The 26,421-nt window shown below is 38.5% G+C and overlaps 1 protein-coding gene across 1 annotated transcript in view; it reads right to left on the bottom strand.

Annotated features, from left to right (window-relative positions):
- LOC122811599 overlaps window positions 1–26,421 on the bottom strand; it is a 93,525-nt gene that overhangs the window by 45,770 nt on the left and 21,334 nt on the right. Inside the window, exons 3-5 of the mRNA XM_044083555.1 lie at window positions 23,427–23,578; window positions 16,152–16,447; window positions 14,288–14,478 (exon numbers count right to left, since the gene is read on the bottom strand). Coding sequence (XP_043939490.1) covers window positions 14,288–14,478; window positions 16,152–16,447; window positions 23,427–23,578 — 639 coding nt within the window. The remainder of the gene's footprint in view (window positions 1–14,287; window positions 14,479–16,151; window positions 16,448–23,426; window positions 23,579–26,421) is intronic.

Here is a 26,421-nt window from a genome sequence, read left to right as displayed (position 1 = left end):
AGCTAATGATCGAAACCGGGGTGACTGGCAACAACAACATGAAAGTAACCAGGATGGAGGTTCAAATGACAACTTACAAAGTCCTTTACCTACAAGGGAAAACAACGCAGTTTCTACTGTATACAAGCCACAGGTTGGTCATAAAACAAATGTGGACATTTTCAACTGGTTAAACAATGACTTAACTTTTGATGTTAATGCAGAAAATGTAAATGTGAATATAGAAAATACTGACCACTGTGAGGATGTACTGGTAGATAGGCTTAAACAGTTTGATTACAAACTGTTTAAAATGAAAAAACTACAGTTAGAAGTGAATTATTTAAACAAATGTATTAAGGAAAAAGTGGTCCCTAAGGGACTTAGACACTGTATTTACCCATCAGGACTGATAGAGGGGTCCCAGTTCCATAAGGACTTGATTGATTTGTTTAATAGACAAGGTTTAGCATTATTACACACAATGGTCAAACATTACGAATTATCAATTAAGGAACTAACAGATGAAATTAACTTACTAGAGGAGGTTATTAGACAGGATGAGTTTTTTCCTCATTTTCAATATGACTATGACAGGTCATTTGTTACCATCGCACACCAACTAGAAAAGCTTAGGACTGTGAAGATTGGTAAACTGCAAAGGGACCTAAAAGCATACAGGGATGGGTACGCATATAAGAAACCACCTAACCCACAACCGTATACTGGAAGGAGAGGCACTCAAGGGAGGTTCAACCGGAATGATGGGGAAATACAAGCAAAGGAAACACACACTACAGGACGAAATAATATGGGCAGTTATGCTGAGGTGACTAACAGCCTACCCTTAGAAGATACAATACTGGAAGGAAACTCTAATGGGAGTGAAAACACAGGACATCAAGTGGTTCGCCCAAAAAATACACATAATTTTAATCCTAATACAAACTGTGAAAACAGTGAATATGAATCAAACCAACATTCAAAAAACTACAGGAGGAGGGGGGGAGGGGGGAACAATTGGACACCCAAAGCACAGTACCAACCCCAGAGGAGATACAATACCTGAAGTTATGTGAACAGGAACTGAAGCCATGTGTTTTAGTCACAAATAAGGAGAATGATTTCACAATTTACAACTATACTTCATTTACTTTAGAACCGGAACTGGTTGACCTTTTGGCCAAGGGTTTCACTTTCATTCCCACCGACAGGTGCAATATTGCAGACCTTTTGGTGGACTTGAAACTTTTCACTAGGAAATTAAACCTTACGGTATTATTTGGTAATTCTTCCTATAGTAATAACGAATTGAAAGTTACTAATACTTACAACCCATCTATACACCCTTCTATTGGTTTGTTTGAATCAATGTGTGAAAATGAAATCAGAGAGGTAGTCTGTAACTTTAACAAACAAAGGTGGGCTAGCAATATTACCACTAAAGAAAGGGACTTACTGACATCCTTTTGTAAACTTCCCATTAGGGCTATGAAGCCGGATAAGGGAGGGGGCCTTGTTGTTATGCATAAAGACCATCATTCTAAGAAGATGACTACTATTTTGGAAAAAGAGACATATGAAGAAGTTAGCATCAATGAGATGAATATTGCTTACAACAAGATTAGGATGTTCCTCAATGACTTGTTTATAGATGGACTAATTGATACTAAAACATTAAACTACTTAACCCTTCTTGCCCCAAGAACACCACAAATTTTTGGAATACCTAAGATCCATAAAGACATACAGGACCCCCCACTTAGATCCTTAGTGGACGGTAGACAGTCAATCACCTACCCATGTTCAAAATTGGCAGACACAATTTTGACCAAATACGTACAAAAAGAGAACCAAATTTGTAAGGATTCTTGGTCATTTTTAGAAGAAATTAATGGAATTAAATATGAGGAGGGCTACAACTTTTTGTCAGTGGATGTCTGCGACTTGTATTCCAGCATTCCTCATAATACTGGAGTGGAATGGGTAACCGAACACATGAGGTCTAAGGGAGCACCCAATAACGAAACCTTACTGGTTGAACAACTTTTAGACATCATCTTGCAACACAACTACTTACAATTTGATGGTAAGGTATATTTACAAAAAATCGGAATAGCTATGCGGACACCTACAGGGGCTAGTTTTGCCAACCTGGTCATGGCACATTGGGAGACTAACTTTGTCTTTAACCATGAGTATTTTAGAAAAGTAAGGGTTTATAAGAGATTTTTGGATGACATCTTTCTCCTATTTAAGGGTGACCAGAGAGAAGAGGAGAGAATTGTGGAACATCTTAACAATACAACTTCTTTTCTTAAATTTACACACAATTACCAAGAGTGTGGTATTAACTTTTTGGACATTGACCTGCGTAAAGATACAATGAATAGGAGGTACACTGCTAAGATTTATAGAAAGGCCACTTACTCAAACTCCTTTTTACATTTTTCTAGCGAACACCCACTACATCAGAAAAAATCAGTGGTTAAAGGCCAACTAGTGAGAGCAGCTAGGATAGTAACATCTGAGGAGGACTTTGAGCAGGAAATGGGCCTTCTATTCAAAATGTTTACACGTATGGGTTACCCTGGACACTTTTTGAATGACATTTTTGAGGAGGTTACAAGGAAAAGAACTACAGGGACTTACAGACCCATTCTAAATTGTCTCACATCATTTAACAACACCATGGGCAGCACAGTGGAACTACCTCCTGTAGATGGTGAGCTTAGTACATCCAATATAGGATGTACAAAAGTAGACCTAATAGGGGAAGGTAAGGTCAATTCAAATAAATATCATTTAGCATTTACTTTTACATACACACCTATAGCAAGTGACATACAAAGAGTGGTGAGCAAATGTTGGTACTACCTTTCTTTAAATAAGGAGATTTTTGATAAAATTGGGGAATACCCCTGTATTAGTTTCAGAAAAGGAAAAAAATATTAAACAACTTTTGGAAATAAGGAACTATGACTATAACAACAAAGGACCAGGAGGCACACGCAGGTGTGGCAGCTGTAACCAATGTAAGCACATTGCCATTGGGAACTACTTTAAAATCAGGAGTGAGACATTTTTCACTAGGGGCACATATAACTGTAACACTAAAAGTGTGGTCTACCTTGCCGAATGCCAATGTTGTCAAGCATTCTATGTGGGCAAAACCGACCGTAGGTTGCGGGACCGGATATATGAACACACATATGCCATTAGTAAAAAGTACACTAATAATGTACTAGCACAACATTGTGTATGAAGGGTAGGCCATTTCTTTAAATTCAGAATTATTTCACAGGTTACAAGTACTATGGGGAATAAAAACGGAGCTGACGAATGCCTAATAAAACTTTTGTTAGAAAAAAGTGAACTAAACTGGCAACTTAGGCTGAATGCGCACCAGGAACCTGGTTTAAATGACAGTTGCAGTATAGCTTGTATACTAAAAATTAAAAGCTTATATAGATAATGGGGCATACTTTCATATATGTCTATTGTTGGAGCTTCCACTATCTACTCACCTTGGAACAACAAAGGGACTGAATACTGACCATTTATATTAGTAAATAAAGGTGATTGTATACATGTACATACAAGTTACACTACTCTACCTGTTCTTAGTTTTGCAGTTTCCAGCAATACTGTTTTTCATTTTGGATTTTTTATACAACTTTGGGATTTTGCATTTCATGTTATAGTAGGTTCTGTAACCTGGATTTTGTATTTAAGGTACAACTAAACAAAGATAGAGAATGAATGTTGGGCACTACTGGTGGGAATACAACTTTGTAAATTACTTTTTGAATCACACTAACATGGTTTATTGTAACCTAAAGACAGAGCCTTTAATACTTGAGATACTGCTGTGAATTTAATGTACTACAACTTTAAATCTACTGGGTGCATTAAACATTTGCCAGCTCTGATAGGGTAATCAACCAAAAGGAGCTCTTTTTAAACTGTGACAAATCACTAAAAACTTGTCTGAGGAAGTTCAGTTACTGAAGTGAACGAAAAGTGCTTTACATGTACTCTCTCTTCTGTTTGGTTTTATCTACCTGTTGGTTTCTACAATGTGAAAGAAGTTCTACAACTAAATGAAGCACCATTGTTAGACTAACTTCTGAAAAGCAACTTGCTTCTTTGAATTTGCTACTATGTGGCTGTTTTGACTGTTTGACTCAATGTGGATACTTTTTCGGTCACTCCACTGGAACTTTCATGGCAGTGTGCTGACAGTTTTTTACTTGAGGTGAGAAACAGGTTTTCCTTTTTACCAGCGACTTTGCTTGAAGAACTCCAAGTGTGTGTTTGGACTTTGACATTTTTAAACATTTGTTTAAGGGAACCACTTGACAACTTTTTGATGGTTCTTGCTTCGGTGCTGCACTTCTGGTGTGAGCACACTGTTTTCCAACTTGGCATAACTCAAGGAAAGGTACTGTACTACTAAAATACACCAGCTTTTTATATTGTTTGGCTTTTATATGTGTGCAGCTGCTCTCAGTGCTTTTAAGGAAAGTTTTTTTGTGGCTGAGTGTGTTTTGACTTGATGGACTTACACACAGTGTGTAAACACACCAGCTAGTTTCACATAAACTTGTTGAATACACACTTGAAACGTTTGGCACATGTTTGTTTACCTGCATTTCTAGTACAATAAGGAAGTACCAAGTTTTTAAGGTGGCTTACTGTGATTTAAAACCTTTTGGGTTACCTTGAACAAACTTTTTTACAACTAATAAAGACTTTTGTTTCATCCTACCACGGAGCCAGGTGGTTTTTGTTCATAGTTGGTGACGTTTATTGGTGGATTTCTTTGTTTCTTCAACACCGACGCACCTGAAGTATGGATGAATCTACGCTCAGTGACAACACTGAGAAAGGTAACCTAACACAACTACTAAAACTTATGAATGAAAGACTGGATAAACTCACAGCTAAAGTAGACCAGGTTGCACAGCAACAGGAGTCAGACTTTGTTAGTAATAACTGTCCCAAGGAGAACTTTAACACAGCTAATGATCGAAACCGGGGTGACTGGCAACAACAACATGAAAGTAACCAGGATGGAGGTTCAAATGACAACCTACAAGGGAAAACAACGCAGTTTCTACTGTATACAAGCCACAGGTTGGTCATAAAACAAATGTGGACATTTTCAACTGGTTAAACAATGACTTAACTTTTGATGTTAATGTAGAAAATCTAAATGTGAATATAGAAAATGCTGACCACTGTGAGGATGTACTGGTAGACAGGCTTAAACAGTTTGATTACAAACTGTTTAAAATGAAAAAACTACAGTTAGAAGTGAATTATTTAAACAAATGTATTAAGGAAAAAGTGGTCCCTAAGGGATTTAGACACTGTATTTACCCATCAGGACTGATAGAGGGGTCCCAGTTCCATAGGGACTTGATTGATTTGTTTAATAGACAAGGTTTAGAATTATTACACACAATGGTCAAACATTACGAATTATCAATTAAGGAACTAACAGATGAAATTAACTTACTAGAGGAGGTTATTAGGCAGGATGAGTTTTTTCCTCATTTTCAATATGACTATGACAGGTCATTTGTTACCATCGCACACCAACTAGAAAAGCTTAGGACTGTGAAGATTGGTAAACTGCAAAGGGACCTAAAAGCATACAGGGATGGGTACGCATATAAGAAACCACCTAACCCACAACCGTATACTGGAAGGAGAGGCACTCAAGGGAGGTTCAACCGGAATGATGGGGAAATACGAGCAAAGGAAACACACACTACAGGACGAAATAATATGGGCAGTTATGCTGAGGTGACTAACAGCCTACCCTTAGAAGATACAATACTGGAAGGAAACTCTAATGGGAGTGAAAACACAGGACATCAAGTGGTTCGCCCAAAAATACACATAATTTTAATCCTAATACAAACTGTGAAAACAGTGAATATGAATCAAACCAACATTCAAAAAACTACAGGGGGAGGGGGGGGAACAATTGGACACCCAAAGCACAGTACCAACCCCAGACGAGATACAATACCCGAAGTTATGTGAACAGGAACTGAAGCCATGTGTTTTAGTCACAAATAAGGAGAATGATTTCACAATTTACAACTATACTTCATTTACTTTAGAACTGGAACTGGCTGACCTTTTGGCCAAGGGTTTCACTTTCATTCCCACCGACAGGTGCAATATTGCAGACCTTTTGGTGGACTTGAAACTTTTCACTAGGAAATTAAACCTTACGGTATTATTTGGTAATTCTTCCTATAGTAATAACGAATTGAAAGTTACTAGTACTTACAACCCATCTATACACCCTTCTATTGGTTTGTTTGAATCAATGTGTGAAAATGAAATCAGAGAGGTAGTCTGTAACTTTAACAAACAAAGGTGGGCTAGCAATATTACCACTAAAGAAAGGGACTTACTGACATCCTTTTGTAAACTTCCCATTAGGGCTATGAAGCCGGATAAGGGAGGGGGCCTTGTTGTTATGCATAAAGACCATTATTCTAAGAAGATGACTACTATTTTGGAAAAAGAGACATATGAAGAAGTTAGCATCAATGAGATGAATATTGCTTACAACAAGATTAGGATGTTCCTCAATGACTTGTTTATAGATGGACTAATTGATACTAAACATTAAACTACTTAACCCTTCTTGCCCGAAGAACACCACAAATTTTTGGAATACCTAAGATCCATAAAGACATACAGGACCCCCCACTTAGATCCTTAGTGGACGGTAGACAGTCAATCACCTACCCATGTTCAAAATTGGCAGACACAATTTTGACCCAATACATACAAAAAGAGAACCAAATTTGTAAGGATTCTTGGTCATTTTTAGAAGAAATGAATGGAATTAAATATGAGGAGGGCTACAACTTTTTATCAGTGGATGTCTGTGACTTGTATTCCAGCATTCCTCATAATACTGGAGTGGAATGGGTAACCGAACACATGAGGTCTAAGGGAGCACCCAGTAACGAAACCTTACTGGTTGAACAACTTTTAGACATCATCTTGCAACACAACTACTTACAATTTGATGGTAAGGTATATTTACAAAAAATCGGAATAGCTATGGGGACACCTACAGGGGCTAGTTTTGCCAACCTGGTCATGGCACATTGGGAGACTAACTTTGTCTTTAACCATGAGTATTTTAGAAAAGTAAGGGTTTATAAGAGATTTTTGGATGACATCTTTCTCCTATTTAAGGGTGACCAGAGAGAAGAGGAGAGAATTGTGGAACATCTTAACAATACAACTTCTTTTCTTAAATTTACACACAATTACCAAGAGTGTGGTATTAACTTTTTGGACATTGACCTGCGTAAAGATACAATGAATAGGAGGTACACTGCTAAGATTTATAGAAAGGCCACTTACTCAAACTCCTTTTTACATTTTTCTAGCGAACACCCACTACATCAGAAAAAAATAAGTGGTTAAAGGCCGACTAGCGAGAGCAGCTAGGATGGTGACATCTGAGGTGGACTTTGAGCAGGAAATGGGCCTTCTATTCAAAATGTTTACACATATGGGTTACCCTGGACACTTTTTGAATGACATTTTTGAGGAGGTTACAAGGAAAAGAACTACAGGGACTTACAGACCCATTCTAAATTGTCTCACATCATTTAACAACACCATGGGCAGCACAGTGGAACTACCTCCTGTAGATGGTGAGCTTAGTACATCCAATATAGGATGTACAAAAGTAGACCTAATAGGGGAAGTTAAGGTCAATTCAAATAAATATCATTTAGCATTTACTTTTACATACACACCTATAGCAAGTGACATACAATGAGTGGTGAGCAAATGTTGGTACTACCTTTCTTTAAATAAGGAGATTTTTGATAAAATTGGGGAATACCCCTGTATTAGTTTCAGAAAAGGAAAAAAATATTAAACAACTTTTGGAAATAAGGAACTATGATTATAACAACAAAGGACCAGGAGGCACACGCAGGTGTGGCAGCTGTAACCAATGTAAGCACATTGCCATTGGGAACTACTTTAAAATCAGGAGTGAGACATTTTTCACTAGGGGCACATATAACTGTAACACTAAAAGTGTGGTCTACCTTGCCGAATGCCAATGTTGTCAAGCATTCTATGTGGGCAAAACCGACCGTAGGTTGCGGGACGGATATATGAACACACATATGCCATTAGTAAAAAGTACACTAATAATGTACTAGCACAACATTGTGTATGAAGGGTAGGCCATTTCTTTAAATTCAGAATTATTTCACAGGTTACAAGTACTATGGGGAATAAAAACGGAGCTGACGAATGCCTAATAAAACTTTTGTTAGAAAAAAGTGAACTAAACTGGCAACTTAGGCTGAATGCGCACCAGGAACCTGGTTTAAATGACAGTTGCAGTATAGCTTGTATACTAAAAATTAAAAGCTTATATAGATAATGGGGCATACTTTCATATATGTCTATTGTTGGAGCTTCCACTATCTACTCACCTTGGAACAACAAAGGGACTGAATACTGACCATTTATATTAGTAAATAAAGGTGATTGTATACATGTACATACAAGTTACACTACTCTACCTGTGCTTAGTTTTGCAGTTTCCAGAAATACTGTTTTTCATTTTGGATTTTTTATACAACTTTGGGATTTTGCATTTCATGTTATAGTAGGTTCTGTAACCTGGATTTTGTATTTAAGGTACAACTAAACAAAGATAGAGAATGAATGTTGGGCACTACTGGTGGGAATACAACTTTGTAAATTACTTTCTGAATCACACTAACATGGTTTATTGTAACCTAAAGACAGAGCCTTTAATACTTGAGATACTGCTGTGAATTTAATGTACTACAACTTTAAATCTACTGGGTGCATTAAACAATTGCCAGCTCTGATAGGGTAATCAACCAAAAGGAGCTCTTTTTAAACTGTGACAAATCACTAAAAACTTGTCTGAGGAAGTTCAGTTACTGAAGTGAACGAAAAGTGCTTTACATGTACTCTCTCTTCTGTTTGGTTTTATCTACCTGTTGGTTTCTACAACTAAATGAAGCACCATTGTTGGACTAACTTCTGAAAAGCAACTTGCTTCTTTGAATTTGCTACTATGTGGCTGTTTTGACTGTTTGACTCAATGTGGATACTTTTTCGGTCACTCCACTGGAACTTTCATGGCAGTGTGCTGACAGTTTTTTACTTGAGGTGAGAAACAGGTTTTCCTTTTTACCAGCGACTTTGCTTGAAGAACTCCAAGTGTGTGTTTGGACTTTGACATTTTTAAACATTTGTTTAAGGGAACCACTTGACAACTTTTTGGTGGTTCTTGCTTCGGTGCTGCACTTCTGGTGTGAGCACACTGTGTTCCAACTTGGCATAACTCAAGGAAAGGTACTGTACTACTAAAATACACCAGCTTTTTATATTGTTTGGCTTTTATATGTGTGCAGCTGCTCTCAGTGCTTTTAAGGAAAGGTTTTTTTGTGGCTGAGTGTGTTTTGACTTGATGGACTTACACACAGTGTGTAAACACACTAGCTAGTTTCACATAAACTTGTTGAATACACACTTGAAATGTTTGGCACATGTTTACCTGCATTTCTAGTACAACAAAGAAGTACCAAGTTTTTAAGGTGGCTTACTGTGATTTAAAACCTTTTGGGTTACCTTGAACAAACTTTTTTACAACTAATAAAGACTTTTGTTTCATCCTACCATGGAGCCAGGTGTTTTTTGTTCATAGTTGGTGACGTTTATTGGTGGATTTCTTTATCAGCTTTAAAGATGTTAGACACTTCATCTGCCACACTTTTGTTATTTATGTGGCAATATGCTGCTGCAACATTTATTACAACTTTTAAAGTTTTAAAAGCCCTGCTAATGGTGTACTTTACTGTGGAGACAGCCATGTGTGCTGCAGCATCAGGCACAATCATCACAACTTTGACAGGTGCATAGAATGTTGTAATGGATGGAGTGTGGTGACTACACCCCAATATTCAGAAAAAGACAAATCAGTTAAGAGCTAGAATGGCATGAGACCTGTCCTTAAACAATGTTAAACACCCCTGCTTAAGTGGGTATGGTCAGGTCTGAAGTTAGGCAGTAAAATATTCCTCTACCAACCAGTGAGTGACGGCAGCAGAATAAAATATTTTGTTTCTACCTGCTGTCCATCAGTAACGTGTCCCCCACTTCCTGTTAGTAACTTAGTTACTAGAATACCAGGATGCATGTTTGGTTGCATTTTCTGAAGGATACAAAGTTAGAAATTTGAATATCTTTCATTATTTTTTATAAATTCAGTCCTCGGTAATTTCTCCAAAAAACACAGACTTTGGAGGAACAGGCCAAATATAGGAGTGAAAAATCTGGACAGTTGAGAGGTGTGGGAGGTGACAAGTAAATTTAAACATAAGAAACAGTTACACTACCTTTCTGACAGCACTTGCTAAGTGGTTTATGGCTTTCAAAGCACGCAAAACAGTGTTTTTTTTCTTTTTTCCTGTAACTAGTAGTACATGGAGCAGATAAAGCTCCATGCACTACAAAGAATTATGATCGGGTCTCCAATCCTAATCTTCTGTTGTGTTCTCAACATGTATGCCAAGAGTCACCTCATGAACTTCGTTCTCAAGATGAATTTCTTGGTGTCCATGTCTAAAACACATAAGTTAGTTAAGATCGGCAACCCACTCATAATCCTGTTATGCATCTTTCTAAGCTATTATGATTGACTCTCATGGCAGGACAATGCATAACCAACTTACATTTTTTTGTCACTTTTGAAGCATAATCTTTGTGCTTAAAGTATTAGTCTGATTATGTAATAAAAAATCTGATAATTGATTAATATGATCATTTGATGTTCTTTGTCTCACTACTTGAAAAGACAGTACGTCTTGCAAAGATCAGTTCAATGGCAAAATTACAATGGTGACATCTTCAGTATTTCATTTGTTCCTGTTTCTTCCAGTTCAAGTAGTCTAATTACACTCAGAAATGATGCTCTTTCTTTAGGCGAAGTGTGTACTTTCATATTTATGTCAACCAAGAAATTTAATGTGGTACATAAGTAATAATATAACACTGGGTTTTGATGCTTAGAACTGTTTTAATTATGTCTATTTTCTACAATTATAGCATTAGTCATAGCTTTAATCATTTTATATATAACCTTACATATGTCTTATCCATGTATTTTTCTTTCCCATTTCCCAGGAATTAAACTCCTGTCAATTCAATTACAATTTGACTTTGCATATTTATTGTATATTCTTTTGTACAGCAAAAGAAAAACATTTTGTTAAAAAAATAGGAAGGACAATGCCCAAAAGACAAAATTCCAGTTTCAACAAGCAACTCGGGACTAATCAAGTCCCTCAAAGCCAACTTTGAGGTAAAAATAGCCTCCCAGGCTAAAGATAACCATAAGGTATTTTTCATTTATGTATGCAACCTTAAAGGGAACACCCAACAGTATGGTAAACTAACAATAAATGGAACTTCCTATATCAAACACAGAGATACAGCAATTTTGCTGGCCAATTAAATTTAGCTCCCGTTTCACCCACCTATCACCCCCAGTCTTTCCTCCCTCCAGGAAATACCCTTATCCATTTCTCCCCTACAATCACTAAAGAAGAGGTCCTCACCACAATCTCCAGAGCTAAAAACACTGATTCATTGGTTTCTGATAATATGTCAGGATGCCTCCTAATTAGCATGAAACATAACCTGTCAGGCCCACCAAAATATCTATTCAACCATATCCTACAGATAGGCTTCATGCCTAAGAAATGGAGGACTGCAACATTCATTCCTCTACACAAAGGAAAACCATCAACAGACCCAGGAAGCTACACACCCTCAAGTCTGTCTAATCTTCTATGTTAGGCTATGGAAAGTATTATTGTGGAACTGATAAACACATAGCAAATCTTCAAATACTGGACTGTCCCAGTTCAGTCTCGGTAAGGGCAGGTCATACCTACTAAACTTGGCAGATGTCTTCTATAAGATTATTAAAGCATAGACGAGGACAAAACAGTACATACTGCCTACCTTGACCTGGCAAAGGCATTTGACACAATACCTCACTTGGGTTTTATAGACAAAACACAGATTTGGACACAAATCATCTATCACCCAATGGCTAGCCAGATGGCTCACAGATAAAATGCGGGAATCCAACTCCAGCAAGAGGCCTGTTACAAATGGTGTCCCACAGGGCTTGGTACTGGGACCTCTTCTAAACCATAAGCTAAAACTCAATGCAAAAGAAATGCATAAGTGTACCCTTTGAGAAGATGACCAGCCCTGCAATTGACAGCATTGACAACACTCTATGAGTAGACCCAGTGGCAAGGCAAGGGACTTGGGAACTTAGGTTGACAGCAATCTGGACTTTGATCACCATGTGTCCATTGTAGTGGGAAAATTCTTCTACATGCCACAACTTATAAGTACGGACATGACATCCAGATCTAACTATATCATAGTCCCACTATACTCAGCCTTCATTAAACCAATAATCAAATGCAATGCACCTTTCGGCATGTACCTGCCCAGATATTTGCAACAGCTGGAATGGCCACAGAGGTTCCTCACTGAAAGAATACAGGGTGTAAATAACATGTCCAATGTGGACTGCCTCAAAGCGCTGTCCCTGTACTTGGTCTCCTACAAACCCCTGAGGGGTGATCTATGCCTAACTTACAAGACATTCTCCAATCCAGCCCTGACAAATCTGCTATACATTTGCAAACAAACAGCACTAGAATTACCCAATCTATGGAACTAAACCTTGTCTGTGACATAAAAAAAAACATGTGGGAGGAACAATTATGTGTCTCAGAGTTTACCCCTTCTCTGGAACAGAATCTCTATTCATGTGAAACAGAACTCTTCCCTAGGTCTATTCAAATACAATTTGGTCCAGCAGATGGTAACTAGCAAATTCACCCCTGGCTTCTCACCTGTGGCCCTTATGGACAGGGGCAGTTTGTAGATACCCTAAGGCACAGGCATATACCAAGGCAATTCTAGCCTGTGAGCATTGATAATTGGGGAAAATTGGGGTATGAATAGTGAGGCTTAAAAAGACTCTAGGGCTGTTAGCCTAGCAACCTCATGTGATCCTATATGATCCTATATTACAGATAGGTCTATATTATTTCAGCGAAATACGTATTTGTCAAATATGTATTCAACGAAGGATAAACAGCGAAATGCAGTTCAGTGAAACAAGGAATTTTACCCATGGTTACGAGCCAGTCATCCACACTGGCACTCCAGAACATAACATCGCACTAAATGAAACCCACCGAAGTGAAGAGCTTTGCCCCCCCCCCCAATGTGGGGACTGCGGGCTGCTCCCCTCCCACAACCCTTAACTATATCTACCAACTCCGAGATTGCACTATGGTGGGGAAAAGGGCAAAGTTGTGGTGTTGGCCAAGAGGTTCCTAACCATGGTAAAAGTTCCGTCCTTCACTGAACTGAATTTCGATGTTTAGCCTTCATTGAATACGTATTTGAATACGTATTTCAATAAAGTAATATAGAACCATTACAGATATAGGAAAGAGAACAGTACAACTTAACTCCAAAATATTCCGCACTAATTAATTATTTTTTTAACTAAAACTTTTGTTCAATACCTGTTTTGCAGGCAGCAGTGAGCTTTTAACGAATCTGATCAAAGTTGGCAAAAATGAAGAAAGTATGAAAAGAGAAAACAGGAAAGAAAAGCATGGTGGAACTCGTAACTAATATTCATTCTTTACTAAGGAGCAAATCTCACTATCTATTAACTTAGAAAATATGCTTTTCATTTAACCTTGCAATTCTATAAGGTAGTCAAATGGAAATGACGTATTTTACCCAAATGTTCATGCACTGGGGTAAATCCAGTTGTAGTGTAAGTAGCTCTGCAACAAAACTAGATTTTGCTAGAAAGCATTTGTTTTAAAGTAAGATCTTCCTAAAATACCAGAGATAGATCATGTAGGGGTATTGTTAGCTATTTAGCTGTTTAACAATAATCTGTATCCTCCTGAAAGTAATTTAACAGATGATTAGTTTTTCTTTTTTCGGTATCACGGATTGCTTTTTAAATTAGCCACAAATGTAATACAAATAAGAAAAAAAATGAAGAAATTATTTTAGTAGTAGTAAACATTTAAGCTGCAAAAGCATGACTCAGATTTATTTAATTCAGATACAAGTAGTATTGGTAGTCTGAATGGCTATAAGCCATGCTTAATTTTATTCTAGTGTTTATACAATAACATACCTTTTTCCAAGACTGCAGCTGTGTGGTCATAGTATCTGAACATCCAAGAGAAAGCTGTAATTTGATTATGTCAAATTTCTGATATAAATCCTGGAACCAATTTGAAAGCCTCTCCCACAATTCTTGACAGCTTTTTATTGTCTTATATAGCACATTTAGTTTTGCCAGTGCCATCTGCTCATCCACAGCTCCTATTAAAAGTTAAAACAGTTTGTCACACTGCTAGCTGTAAGGAGATTATGGTTGCAACTGATACATAATTATTTTTGGAAGTACAAAACCAGTAAAAATATTAGGTTGACTGTCTAAATCTCTGACATACTACAGAATTTGCTGTAGAACAGCCATACATTTCAGTATGGAATTTTAAACAAAGACTGGAGTACAAAAAAATCAGAAAAATAGAAAATTAGAATTAAGTAAGCTGATCATAATTTTCAAAGAAATCAAGATGCAAAGAACTCCATGTTCATTTCTGTTAATGGATATTCCATTTTAAATTAAAATATGAGCAAATAAAATTTGACCTTTTTGTTGCAGCTTTGACTTTCACACTCCAAGTGAAGGCAGCAATAGACTATATTTAGTGCAATCACTGCATCCAAATTATTCAAGTCCCATACTCTCTGGCAATTACCACTATCAAAAGAAATGGAATGTAGTAAGTAGTACTGTTGAAAGAAATGGAGAGTAGCAAGTACAACTATGCAAAGAATGGAGTGCAGTAAACATTGTTTGCATCATTCACTGCAATATATCAGGAGCTGGCTGCTCTGTGTTTCCAAATGGCCAGTTTATTCCATTTTACTAGAAAGGTGGGTCCCTTTCCTAAGAAGCAGAGCATCCATGGAGGTGATGGAAAGTTCTGAGAGATATTGCCATAGGCAGCTATGTGGCAAACATCTGTGGGGATAGAAGGGATTTTTATCCATTTTGCCCTTTGCTGACAAGGCTAGGTCCTGCAGGACCTTGCACACTATCACCACAGTGCCTACCATGTACTATCATGCACATGTACCCCATGACGGAAAATTCTCAATATATGCCTCCTATTTGAATCTTTTTGGAGTTCCATTGGAACTCCCGAGTAGTCCCTGGCCTCTGACAGAGTAGACTTTTATAACAAGAGTTACTCATACTCTCCAGAGGAATGGCAGCAAGTCTGTGGTCACTCATTCCTTTCTAAATAATCAGCTTGCACCCATAGCTATGACTATTCAAGCCCCCATCACTAGAGGCACAGATGGACACTGCATTCCTGCTTGCTAGCTATCATTTGATAGCTTTCTAGCCTATACACTATCTTATTTGTTTGTATGTTTATTACCATGAGCAATGCTCTTACTGCTTCCGAGGATCTTCATCCCTTATTTTATTAGAACATACTAAAATCCTGCTCTTGCACTATATGCCAGTCAAAATACAACCACGAATGCAACTAGGATCCCAATCTCTCCCTTCATCAGTCCATATAATCAGAAGGGTCAAACGGCTGTTTTCAGGACAGAATAGAGTGTTTAGTCCTGTTTTATGAAAAATTCATTAATAAGTGCCAAATCTACCATATCATACATGTAGGGGGTTTTAGACCAATTTGAAAAGCCTCTCAGCACCATTCTGTCTTCCCTTCCTCATTCATCTATCTTGTCTCATTGTCCCGACTGCTGTTGGTTATATTTCAACATGATACAAAAGACAATCATCTCTTTTCTCACAGAAAAGGGAAAAATACCCCAACTCCCAACTCTCCATATTTTTGTTTATCTTTTGATAATCTGGCCTTTTCATCAGTTCTGTTCAATGATATAAGTAACACCATAAATACACTTTCTTAGCATGAGAGTTAATGCAGTCGTGCTTTTACCTTGTAATTCTGTGCTCGTTTCTTCTGCTTCCTCAGGCTCCTCACTATCACTGGTACCATCTTCAGTTGCTGATGTATTACTTCCAACACAGCAGCCAGTTTTCCACAGAGAGCAGAACCACTTTATAAAACGATGGATTGCCTTACTAATTAATCTCCACATATGTTTGAACACATTTTCATTGCATCTGTCATTATCACTGGCTGCAGTGTTTTGGGCTTCTTTTTCCCTACTTGGAAGTTTCATCCAAAGATTATGCAGAAGTCTGTTTAAAGTTTTATATGCTTCAGCAAACCTGGTAAGATAAAGCAAAGGAATTATTAAAGCTCCTGTATACCTTTTTCTCTAGGGCACACACACTGAAAAAAAACTTAAAAAAAATTGCAATAGTCCAATTTTAGTTGGAAAGTTCTGGAACACCTGTATTAAGTGCTGATAAGTACTCTTCTGCCTTCCAACTTCAATTTCTTAAGTCTAATGTAATGATGGTTTTACAAGCAAATTGTAAATATGCAAATAATGCTTCTACAGTTTATATTCTATACTGAAAATGTTTGCACACTCAGTTACAACCTCTTCTCAAAAAACAATTAACCCCTGTACAATGAGATTTGGTATAAACTTAAGCTTTTACAGGACAGCCCTGTATAATTTTTTCCAATCTGTGTTTGCATGTTACTTGCTGATCTTGTATGATTGCCTTAGTGCCAGTTTATGGCTGAAAAGGTCCAAGGGCCAGCCCAACCACCAGGTTAGTAAATCAATAGAAAAATAAATAAAATATAGCAACAAATCAGTCAGTACAGTAATTAGAAAGTAAAATTTGTAGCAGTCTACCAATTTTCTTTCTAACCAGTACTTTAGTTTACACATACCAATGCAATAAAATAATTGGAATTAGGCATATGGTCACTGATTATATGACCTGCCATTGATATAAGAAATTTTAAGTTCCTAATTCATTGGGTTTTTAATAGATTGTATGACAGTAATTGATGACCTTTTCAGTCCTGACACTGCTGCCTAAACATACTGTAGAATAATCATATTGTTTACATAGAATAAGAAAATACATGCTAAATCAAGTGGCAAACTAAGAAGGAAACAACAAAACTAAGACCACATTTTGTATTTATTTTGGCTTAAGTGTGTCCTAGAAATAGACTTGATACTTAAATGTGCCAGAATAAACATGGATGACATATGATATAAGCAGTAAAGTGATCTCCATTCCTGCATCTCAGTCATTAGATGAATTTTATTTGATTTAGCCCAAATACAAATTTGGATTACCATTTTTTTATTTTCAGCAAGATTAATTTATATATAAACAATTTAGCAATTTGGATAGCATTCCAGGAGGTGTTTACATTGCAAACATCTTATTTACAGCAATATAACCTATTAATCCTTTCTCCGGTTGAAATGATACCCATGATCCTTGAATGCTAAGAAACTCACAACTCAATTCAATCAGTAATAATGAAATTATAATTGACTGGACACACTGTTTGCCTGCTCTTAAAGGAATTAAAATGGAGTTGTGATGCCCCACTACTGGACCAGTATTTAAGGAGCCTCATTCCTTATCACTAGCACCAGTGGGTGAAGTACATTGGGAGGATGACAAATACACAGACAGTAAAGTGCAATTTCCCTTAAGAGCACACATGGACCACAGTCAGTCTGGGGTTGGTTTCTCCCTATTTCTCCAGATCCCCAATAAGACTGTCCACTGGCACAGCTATAGAGTTGAGATCTCAGCTGAGTGGCCAAGCCAAGACCTCCAGCACCCTCTCTGCCCAACCAGTGCTTCATGTCCCTGCCAAAGTAGCTGACACATACATACATACACACACACACACACACACACACCTACCTGGGAAAGACTGGCACAGGTTTACTAGCTATGCTCCCTTCTTCCCAGACAATACGGTAGTTATTACTGCCACCAGCCAACTCTTTATCAGCTACTTTAAGGCCCTTAACAAAGAGTGCCCAATCTTACTGTGTAATGTTACTGTTAATATGAATGGTAGTTTGACCAAGAGTAAGGCTTTTAGGAGTGGCCTACACAGTGTCACAAAATAATTATGCAAGTACTCTCAGAACCTAAATATGTCTCACAAATATCAGCCACAGTGAAGGGTTTAAATATATTTAATAATAAATAGTAAAAGAACAAGAAAATACTCAGTATATAATTACAGTAACTTCAGAGTTCAAAATCACAGGAAATAGTTAAAACAACACTGCACAACAGTCTCAAATAAATAAAGAAAACATCTAAATTAAGCTTTGCTATATTCCTGGCTGTATCTAAGAGAATTGTACTGTTCCCTAGTTTTACTTACTTAGAGCAAGCAAGGCTGATGTGGTGAATGCGTCTTCTAGCTGATGCTGTCAGGTCAAAGACAAAATACATAGTCTGTTGCAGAGAGTTCTTAAATTAATATCTCAGATATTACTGCTGGGATAACTTGCAGAATTACATAATTTCTTGTCATCTGACTCTATCCCAGGTGAAAAACACCACTGATGCAGCTGGTAGCATTTAGCATCTAACTGTGAAAATACATAAACAAGGGCTATTCTTAGATCTAAGGCAGATCCTGGAAGTCATAAAACAATAAACCACTTCCAAGACAATACCAAAAGCCTCTAGTGCTAGACGTTGTGTCTGTTGCTGCACTGAAACTGAAACTGAAAAATAACATCCTTTTATTATGTGGCCATACAGTAATTTAATTTCAGCTATTTTTCTGAAGTTAACCTCTGGTGTTCCAGTTTCCATTGTTAAAATATATACATCTAAATAGATATAATAGTGCAGGTAGATTTCTGTTCTAATCCAGTAAAGTACACTGTGGTTACATCTTTAAACAGCACTTTGTAGAATACCTCTTCAGCACATATGTCTGTACAAACCATCTTATATGACATACAGTTCTAATACATTTGTAACACAAGCATATGAATCATGTTGATATTCACAAATGACATATAACTATTTACAAAATTTCAGATAGCTGGGCTGGCAGTATCTCCTTTTGTGATACCCCCCCCCCCCCCGAGGACTCAAGCTAGTTTTTCAAGTGACCCTTGAAAAACATTGCTTGAGAGGGTTGAGCCTATCTGAGAAAATCTTAACCCACTCCCTGTCTTGAGATTCCAGCTGCCTTGGCATTGCTGACCCCAGTACAGTACCATGGTAATTTGAGATTTTGCTGGCTGGCTCCCTGTAGCCATAGATCCCCCACAGATACCTCCTGTCTTGTACTGCAAATACTTAGCACCAGGGCCTCCCAATCATGGTAAGGTTTCATCATGTTCACATGGTACAGTTTGTGTTCCCATTGCCTCCTGCCTACCAGTTCTACCATGTAGTTAACATCACTGACATTCCTTACCACTTTGAAGGGTTCCTCCCAAGCTGCCTGCAGCTTGTTGTGTCTGACAGGAATGAGAACCAAAACATGCTATCCTACAACATACTCTCTAGCTTGAACATTCTTGTCATACCAGACCCTTTTGCTGCTGTTGGACTTCTACCAACTTCTCCTGGGCCAAGCCCATATGCTCCCTGGGCCTTATACTGAGATTTAGGACATATGCCACAACAGACTCCTTGTGGGATTCACACTGACCCTCCCACTCATCACAAATCAAATATAGAGGTCCCCTCACCCTATGCCCATACAGTAACTCAAAGGATGAAAACCTGTGGATTCCTGGGGGACCTCTCTGTAAGCAAACAACAGATGCAGTAAATATTTGTCCCACTCCCTCTTAAACTGGTCTGCAAATGCCAGTAGCATGGTTTTTAGTGTAGAGTTTCAGCTCTAATATCAGACCATTAGTCTGGGGATAGTAGGGGGTGGTCTTTAAGTGCTTCACCTCACAGTGCTTCCACAGACAAGCCAGCAGGTCTGACATGAGACTGGCACCTCTGTCACTATTTCTTTTGGGAAACCTACCCTGCTGAAAATCTCTAACAAAGCATTTTCCAAATTTTCTAGCTCTATGGAGGACAGGGCCACCACTTCAGTTTATCTGGTAGCATAATCAACTACCACTAGGATAAATGTTTTCCTTGTGTAACTTAGGGTACTCAGAGACCCCATAATATCCATAGCTACCCTCTGAAATGGCTTCTCAATCACAGGCAAAGGCATCAAGGAAGCCTTGGCCTTGTCTCCTGCCTTTTCTACCTTTTGGCACTGCTCACTGGAAATTCCAGGCCAATAAAAGTTCTCTATAATACGTCTCTTTGTATGCTTTATGCCCACATGACCTACAAAGGGAATGTCGTGGGTTATGGCTAGAAGTGCCAGATGGTAGGCTCTGGGCACTACCAACTGCTGTTTCCTCACCCTCTAGCCCTCCCTCAGGGATCCACTATATATACAGTAACCCTTTGTCCCAGTATACAAATTCCCCCCTTCCCTTGAGAATTAGGTGCCTCCCTGGCTACCTCCCTCAGGCCTTTTAATGTAGGGTCTGAGAGCTGAGCCTGTCTCATCTCTGTCTTTGTAACCCTTCCCAGCTCCCCTTCCACAGGAAGTATGGTATTCTCCGACAGCTGTGCCTCACTGTCAGCCTGGGTACTACTACTTACCTCTGTCCTTACAGTCACTCTGTCCAAGGGAACATTATTACTCACCAAGATGACTGCAAACTAGGAGCCATAGTCAAGTCCCCAAATGACGTGAACATCCTACAGAAGGGCCTCTCTGAGACAGATGCCTGGTGTCAGAGCCATGGCCTTAAGCTCAATCCCAAAAAGTGCAGTGTCACCTCCTTTGGTAAAAACTCTGTACCCATGAACTACCACATAGGCAGCAATCTACTTAACACCGAATGTGTGATAAGAGACCTTGGGACCCAGGTGGACAGTAGTCTCTCCTTTGATAGTCACATCGCCACAGTAGTCAGGAGGTCCTTCTACATGGCACACCTCATCATAAAAGGGTTCTCATCCAGGAAAAAAGAGGTCATCGTTCCCCTCTACTCAACACTCATTAGACGTTAGTACACATTAGTACAACACCCCTTTTGGTATGTACCTCACAAGACATCTACAACAACTGGAAAGGCCACAAAAATACCTCACAAAGAGGATTACTGGCCTCAAACAGATGCCTTACGCAGACCGTCTCAAAAAACTCCAGCTTTACTCCATCGCATATTGCCAACTTAGAGGCGATCTCTGCCTAACATACAAGATATGTCAAACCCAGAGCTGTTGGACATGCTTCACTTAAAGAAATCCCAATCCCACCAAGCTACATGCTCTAGGGACCTAAACCTTGTCATCACAATAAACAGAACATGCTGGAGGGATATATTCCTGTCCCAGAGACTTAACATACTCTGGAACAGACTACCTATCTATGTCAAACAGAGCTCCTCATTAGCACTCTTCAAGAAAAATCTTGATGATTGGATGGGTAACATGAAATTCACCCCGGGGATCATTTCTGTGGTTCTGCTTGACAGGGGCACAGGAAAATAATTTTCTTGGGTGGCGAAAGCCAGGGTACCTTTTTTGGCTAGGCTTGTATAGGCCTTAGGGCCAATAGCCTAGTACCTACCTATGAACCTATAGTGCCTTCATGTCTGCCAGCTTGATAGCTTTCTCAGTTTGTCTGTTGCTGAAGTCAGTGACCATATTGTCACTGATAGACAGCAAATGGGAGCAACTAATAGGAGGGAGGCTAATGGTCAGCATGTGAGGGCACAGAAAAAAAGCATACAGAAAAGAAAAATACTGACTGTTATCTGCATAGTATTTTTTTTAAAAATATGCAAATTATTATGGGGCATTCAGAAATTTGTAGTGGTTATGCAAAGTGCTAAATAATGTGAGCTGGTGTCTTTTTACTTTTATCTAGTTTCATGGAATATGGTTAGTTATGCATCTCAAACACATCATTTTCTCAAGACACATGGTTGCAGTAGGGCTGATGATGAACAATTGATGCAGTCCTCCATTGGCAGGAAGTGAGGAGAGACCCTGGTTGGCACCCACTGCTCTGTGCAAATGTAAGGTCCTAGTTTCCATGTGTACTGTGAATGCCTAGTACCACTGCTGTTTGCATTGGACATGATGATGATGTCTATATTTTGATCACTTGCTAACAGTACAACACATATTTTGTTACACATGCAAGTACAGCTTGATATAGGGGATGTCATATTTGCCCTGATATAACACCAAACTGCTGTTATAGTATTACATACTTCTCAGTAGCTATATATTCTTTGGTTACAGGTCTGTCCACCTACCTACATGTGTGTAACCACCTTAATAGTTATGCCATCCTGCAGCTGTTGTTCTTGCATGCTGTGTGCCTGTTGGGCCTTCTGGTGGAAGTGGTCACTGGCTGCTCTTCATCATCACCATCTTACCCAGGCTGGGAATTCAGGTTACTTAACATCATAGTATGTAGGATACAGCAGGTGGCAGACATATGACAGACTGTGGCAGATGTATACTAGGCATTGCCACCAAACCTGTCTTGGCAGTAAAAATGTGTATACAGATGGAGAAGATGCATTCAGTGGTGTTCCATTTACGGCACTGCACATGGTTGTAGTCCTCCTATGCTGGTGTCTGTGGAACCTTGCAAGTGATAGTAGCCATGGCTCGAGCATATATCCAGCATCACCTAAAAAACATTCATGGGGATGGGTCAAGCTTTGAAAAAGTGTAACTGGTGTGGCATCCACTGCTCAAGAACACTTGATATATGGCATAAGTTGTTGGAGCCTCACTGCACCTCACAGTAAGAGAGATCACTGACAGGAAGTGTAAAGACTGTCTCACTTTTCCTCTGAGAGGCTGCAACATTGGACCACCTCAAAATAAGACAAGTACAAGCAACTATAGTTCACTTGTATGTGTCAATCAAAACTAATATATGCAACTGAAAACATGAGCTGCTGTGCCTGAGCAAATGTGATATGAGCATGGATGATTCAGGCAACTGAATGCAAGCCATCTCGAACATTCCTTTTTTATTTTATTTTATTTTATTTGTAAGACATCTCTCTAGCTGAACCTCTCATGTAGGCCTAGAGATAGTTTTGTAGGTGGATGGCTGAATGAATGCATGGAAGGATGGATGAATGGGTGGACAACTGGGTGAGCACACAGATAAACTGACAAGTGATTCTAGTAACTTTAAACCTTGTTTCCTGCATTACAGCTCTCTGACCCTAATTCCTAAAGATTGAAAACATGATATTTGAAAGCAGGCACCCATACTTACTTGCTTCCCAGGTTTTGTGCTTTTTCTCCCATGTCACGTGCCCATTTACGGCCTGTAGCAAGGATTTCTTTACATGTGGTTGTATTTGATCGGTGAATGGATTCTTGCATTAAGTCCACGAGTTTTGTGTAGTTTCTGCTGCTGCTTTCACACTAAGAGATAAGGAAAAGCATGAGATACATTGGGGTATATCCCATGGCCTTAAATACAGCAACTTTATCTAAAAAGTGCTTAAATGTTTTCACTTGCATCATGTAGCAAGAATTTTGTTAGTTCCTTGTTACCTGTACTTTTATTATGTGACTTTTTAAGACCACTTCCCTTAAAGAAACTTACCCTAATCCTGTGTTAATGTTTTACATGCTCTATAATCTTCACTATCCCTTTGTCCTTGTACAGTGCATTTAGTCTTGTATTACTAATGTGCTGTGTAATCCTCAGTGCCATTTGCTTTTTGAATCTGCCCTTTTTCTGTGCTTGTTGTTTAACCGTTATGTTATCCTCCCTAACAGTCTCTTCTAGTCTTGCAGTATTCCCAGTCCCACTTGATGCTTTACAAGCTTCACTGCTCTGAGTTGTGTCTAGTGAGGTACATGCCAAATGGGGCATTATACTCCATGAATAGCCTAATGAGGGAAGAGTAGAGAGAGAGAGATGAAGACCTTTTTCTTCCTGGATGCAAAACCCTTGGTAATGAGATGTGCCACATAGAAGGACTTTCTGACCACAGTGGCAATGTGGTGGTCAAAGGAGAGGTTGCTGTCAACCTGTGTCCCCAGATCTCTTATAATGCCTTCAGTGTTCAGTGGGCACCCATTGATGTGGTAATTAGTGGGAACTGAGTTTTTCCCAAAAGGAATGACAATGCATTTTTTGGCATTAAGCTTAAGGTCATGGTTTCAACACCAGTCATTAGTCTCAGTGAGGCCTTTCTGTAGGATGTCTGCATCACTTGGGGAGTTAATAATGGCTCCTAGATTGCAGTCGACTGCAAACTTGGTCAGCCAAAGTCCCTCCATGTTGGCCTGAACTTCTGAGAAGTAGATGCCAAACAGGAGATGACCCAGGACCTACTACTCCCATTATGAAATACTTCCTCTCTCTCTCAGTTCATATTTTATTTTTTATTCCCTTATCAGTATTTTCTGATAAGGGAATAAAAAAGAAAACATGAACTGAGAGAGAGAGCGAGAGGAAGAATTTCATAATGGGAGTAGATTACTTCTATCACAGTCACCAGAAATTTTATCTAAAGGCTAAACATGGTGCAAGATAAAACAAATTAATAAACAGGAAGCAGTTAGCCTGTGTGTGTGTGTGTGTGTGTGTGTGTGTGTGCGCGTGTGTGTAAATAAATAAATAATGGCATGTAGTGGCACTGAGTGGGAGCAGCACCAGGCTACACAAAGGCTGCGGTGGTTCAGCAGTTAGCATTGTTGTCTCACAACAAGAGGTTCTCCCATTCGATTCTCAACTGGAATGCCTTCTGTGTGGCATCTGCATGCTCTGCCCGCAGTCGACTGATGTTAAAGACATGCAGGTAGGTGCGAGAGTGAATGGGTGTGCCTTCTTTGAAGGTTGGGTGTTGGGCTGGCAACTCAGCACAGTAAAAATCCACTGCCAATCATTAGCGAACTGGAGTTCCGCTGTGGCGACCCCCTAACCGGGAAAAGCCGAAAGACATTACTATCAGGCTACACATTTTCTCTGATCTTGTGCAATGTTTACTTAGGTGTTGGAACTCTACACTACTAGCTAAGCAGGTTAGGTTATTGCACATTTGAATCAGCCATGCTTTAACTTAGTAACCTGACACATCATAAATAGTACGGGAACAACAGGAAAGCCATGGCTGGACTGGTTTCCCTGAAGGATCAACTATAGCATCTGCATTTGGAGACAGCTATTGGCTTTACATAAAGTGTGGATACAGATGAAGTGATTATCTGTGATACTTTAAGGTTTTAACACATTTTGTTTCATTTTCTGTTCAATTTAGGTTTGATTTATTTCCGTGTTTCAATATATCTGCATTTGTATTTGGTGTTTATCCTCAGGCATTTATTTTATTTTTATATATATATATATATATATATATATATATATATATATATATATATATATATATATATAATTTTTATTTTTAGAAGAGCACACACATAGTTTGTGGTTACTAGTCTTCTTTTTTCTTCTTTTTACACCTCTGTCACATAAAAAAGGCCTTTGCACACTCTGTCCTGTAATACAAAGGTGATCTGCTCGCTACAATCATTATTTTAATATCATGCACCACCACCTTTAGTATGAAGATCTGAGCATGCCCCTCTAGTGACCTTGTCAGATGTACTATAACCCCATCCCAGATCAGATTGCTTCATCTCTGTATATTTTATATACATTTTATTCCTTTTTCATACAACAGAACCTCTCTGATCTTATATATATTTTTTAGGTGTTGAATTGTTACATTAATTACTGAATGGGACAGATTTCTTCTTGTGCTAATTTGCTGTGGTTGTATCTGCAAGAGCATAATAGATGTATTTGGCATTAGTATCCCACCAAAGGGATGAGACAGGTGCACCCCATCACCATTTTTTATTGTTTTCAGATTTTATTACACACAGTTGCTTGTTTATTTAATATATATATTTATTTTGTTTTTAATCTGAAAAAAGTCTGGGTAGCGTACAAAAGTACTTACTCTATTTTAGCTGACATGGTTTATGCCTTTATTATTAAATGATACTAATAGCTATAAATAAAATATAAATGCATATAATATATATACATTGTAGTTGCAGACCTTATTTTAGTTATCGACCTCAACCAAATAAAGGGAGAAGCTAAGCCTCTATAATGTACTCTACCGTGTAATGACCTAAGTGAATGCACATGCACAAAAGTTCTTTATTTCCAGTTTAATAAAGGGCAGAAGTCAGAAAAACAAGTCTTTTCAAACAGGGCAGAAAAAAGTGATTGTGCCATAGTATAA

The sequence above is a fragment of the Protopterus annectens genome, chromosome 9.part0 (assembly GCF_019279795.1).
Source record: "Protopterus annectens isolate FY-2018-M chromosome 9.part0, PAN1.0, whole genome shotgun sequence".
Lineage (NCBI taxonomy): Eukaryota > Metazoa > Chordata > Ceratodontiformes > Protopteridae > Protopterus > Protopterus annectens.
This window is presented reverse-complemented; position numbering and strand designations above follow the sequence as displayed.